At 33.1% G+C, this 1,514-nt stretch overlaps 1 protein-coding gene across 1 annotated transcript in view; it reads right to left on the bottom strand.

Moving 5' to 3' along the window:
- Window positions 1–6: 6 nt before the first annotated feature.
- Window positions 7–1,514, bottom strand: part of LOC109585860 (uncharacterized) — a 5,434-nt gene continuing 3,926 nt past the window's right edge. The window contains exon 2 of the mRNA XM_020002010.1: window positions 7–697. Within this exon, the coding sequence (XP_019857569.1) occupies window positions 573–697 (125 nt within the window). The 3' untranslated portion in view covers window positions 7–572. The remainder of the gene's footprint in view (window positions 698–1,514) is intronic.

Below are 1,514 nucleotides of genomic sequence, written 5' to 3'. Positions count from 1 at the left end.
AAGATAAAAGTAGAGAACTCCAGTGATGAAACAGAACAGAGGAATGCTCCTGTATTCTCTACTCTATCTCACTGCACATTTAACTTTCATTACAAGTAACTCAGAAACAAGACAACATGATTGTGATTAATCATTATTCAAGACATTCTTTTGTTAATAATTACATTTTTTTGCTAAGTGGGAAATAACTACTTAAGTGTGCTATAAATGCCTAACTGTGGCATTATGAATTTTAAAGAATGGGTGGTCCCTTTGATCTTTTAACTAGGAATACTATAAAGACATATACTGTATAGGGTATAATGTTCGTGGGATGTAAATTTCGCAAAAATGAGTCAAAAAGACATTTGTGGTGTTTATTTTCGTGAATCCTTTGCAACAGACCAATAAATAATTGATTATTAACTAATTTCATGGTTTTATATTTTGCAAATTTACTTTATCTGTGAAATTTGCATCCCACAAACATTATGCTCTATACGGTATATATGGTCTGTCTAAATGATATCAGATTGCAATTTTTAAAACTTTCCAAAAAGGTAGGAATTCATGCAATATTGTTCTTGTAATTTCTAGCCATATGGTACATACATGTAGTACATACCTTGTGTAAGTGGATTTTGAGCGTCTGGTATTCTGTCAGCAGCTGGAGTGTCTTCAGTACTAATAGGGTTAGCAGTAGGTGGTACAATATACCCTGCAATAATGAAAGTAAAAATATGTAAATTTATATTGAATCATATATACCAAAGGAAGTGACAGGTTTATCAGAAGTAGGTTGTCTATAGCTACCAAAGGAGTAACATTGCAATGCATAAGGATGAACATTACAATGGTTTTGGTATATTTAAATCTTAAGATAACACCATGCATTAGCTTAGCCTATAAGTTGCAAAGTTAACCTATATAAATCTTTGCAAGGAAAAACCTTGCGAACCTTGTAGTGATTTGTGGGTGTGTACATGTACATGTATGAATAGCAGAGAGTGCATGAATATTTATATGGTGAAAGATTTATTGCTATCCATAAACTCAGTGCTAACTACAAAACAAGGTGGATTGATTGAAGTGATGCAGCTGTATCAACAAAGAACATCAAAGTGATTCAAAAACTGTGCCAGTGTGAAAAGGCCTTAGTATACCATATAGGGGTTTTATTTTGTAAGACGCCATTTAGCATTTTGTTTGCTATGACCTAATCCCTGTATGTGAAGAACAGAAGGAAGCTGTCCTGTCTTGTTATAGCCATAATGCTAAAAGTACACTTAATGGCTTGAGTGAAGTTAAAGAATATGCACAGTGTGTAAAAAAGGCACGCAAGGTAGAGTAACCATTTGAAGTGAAGCTGTCATTAATAACTATAATTTATTTTCTGCCATTAATAATTGTTTTTGGCATTTCGATAATTTAATTGAAAGGTCAGTCTTCCTAACTGTAGGTTGCTGTTACAAACTAAAATTTAAAGCAACAATGATAATGTGAGTTAAGCCAGGCATACACTAGGTAGCATGTAC

This window comes from Amphimedon queenslandica, unplaced genomic scaffold, assembly GCF_000090795.2.
Source record: "Amphimedon queenslandica unplaced genomic scaffold, v1.1 AMPQUscaffold_12995, whole genome shotgun sequence".
Lineage (NCBI taxonomy): Eukaryota > Metazoa > Porifera > Demospongiae > Haplosclerida > Niphatidae > Amphimedon > Amphimedon queenslandica.
Note: the sequence above shows the minus strand (reverse complement) of the source record. Positions and strands in the feature narration are given on the sequence as shown.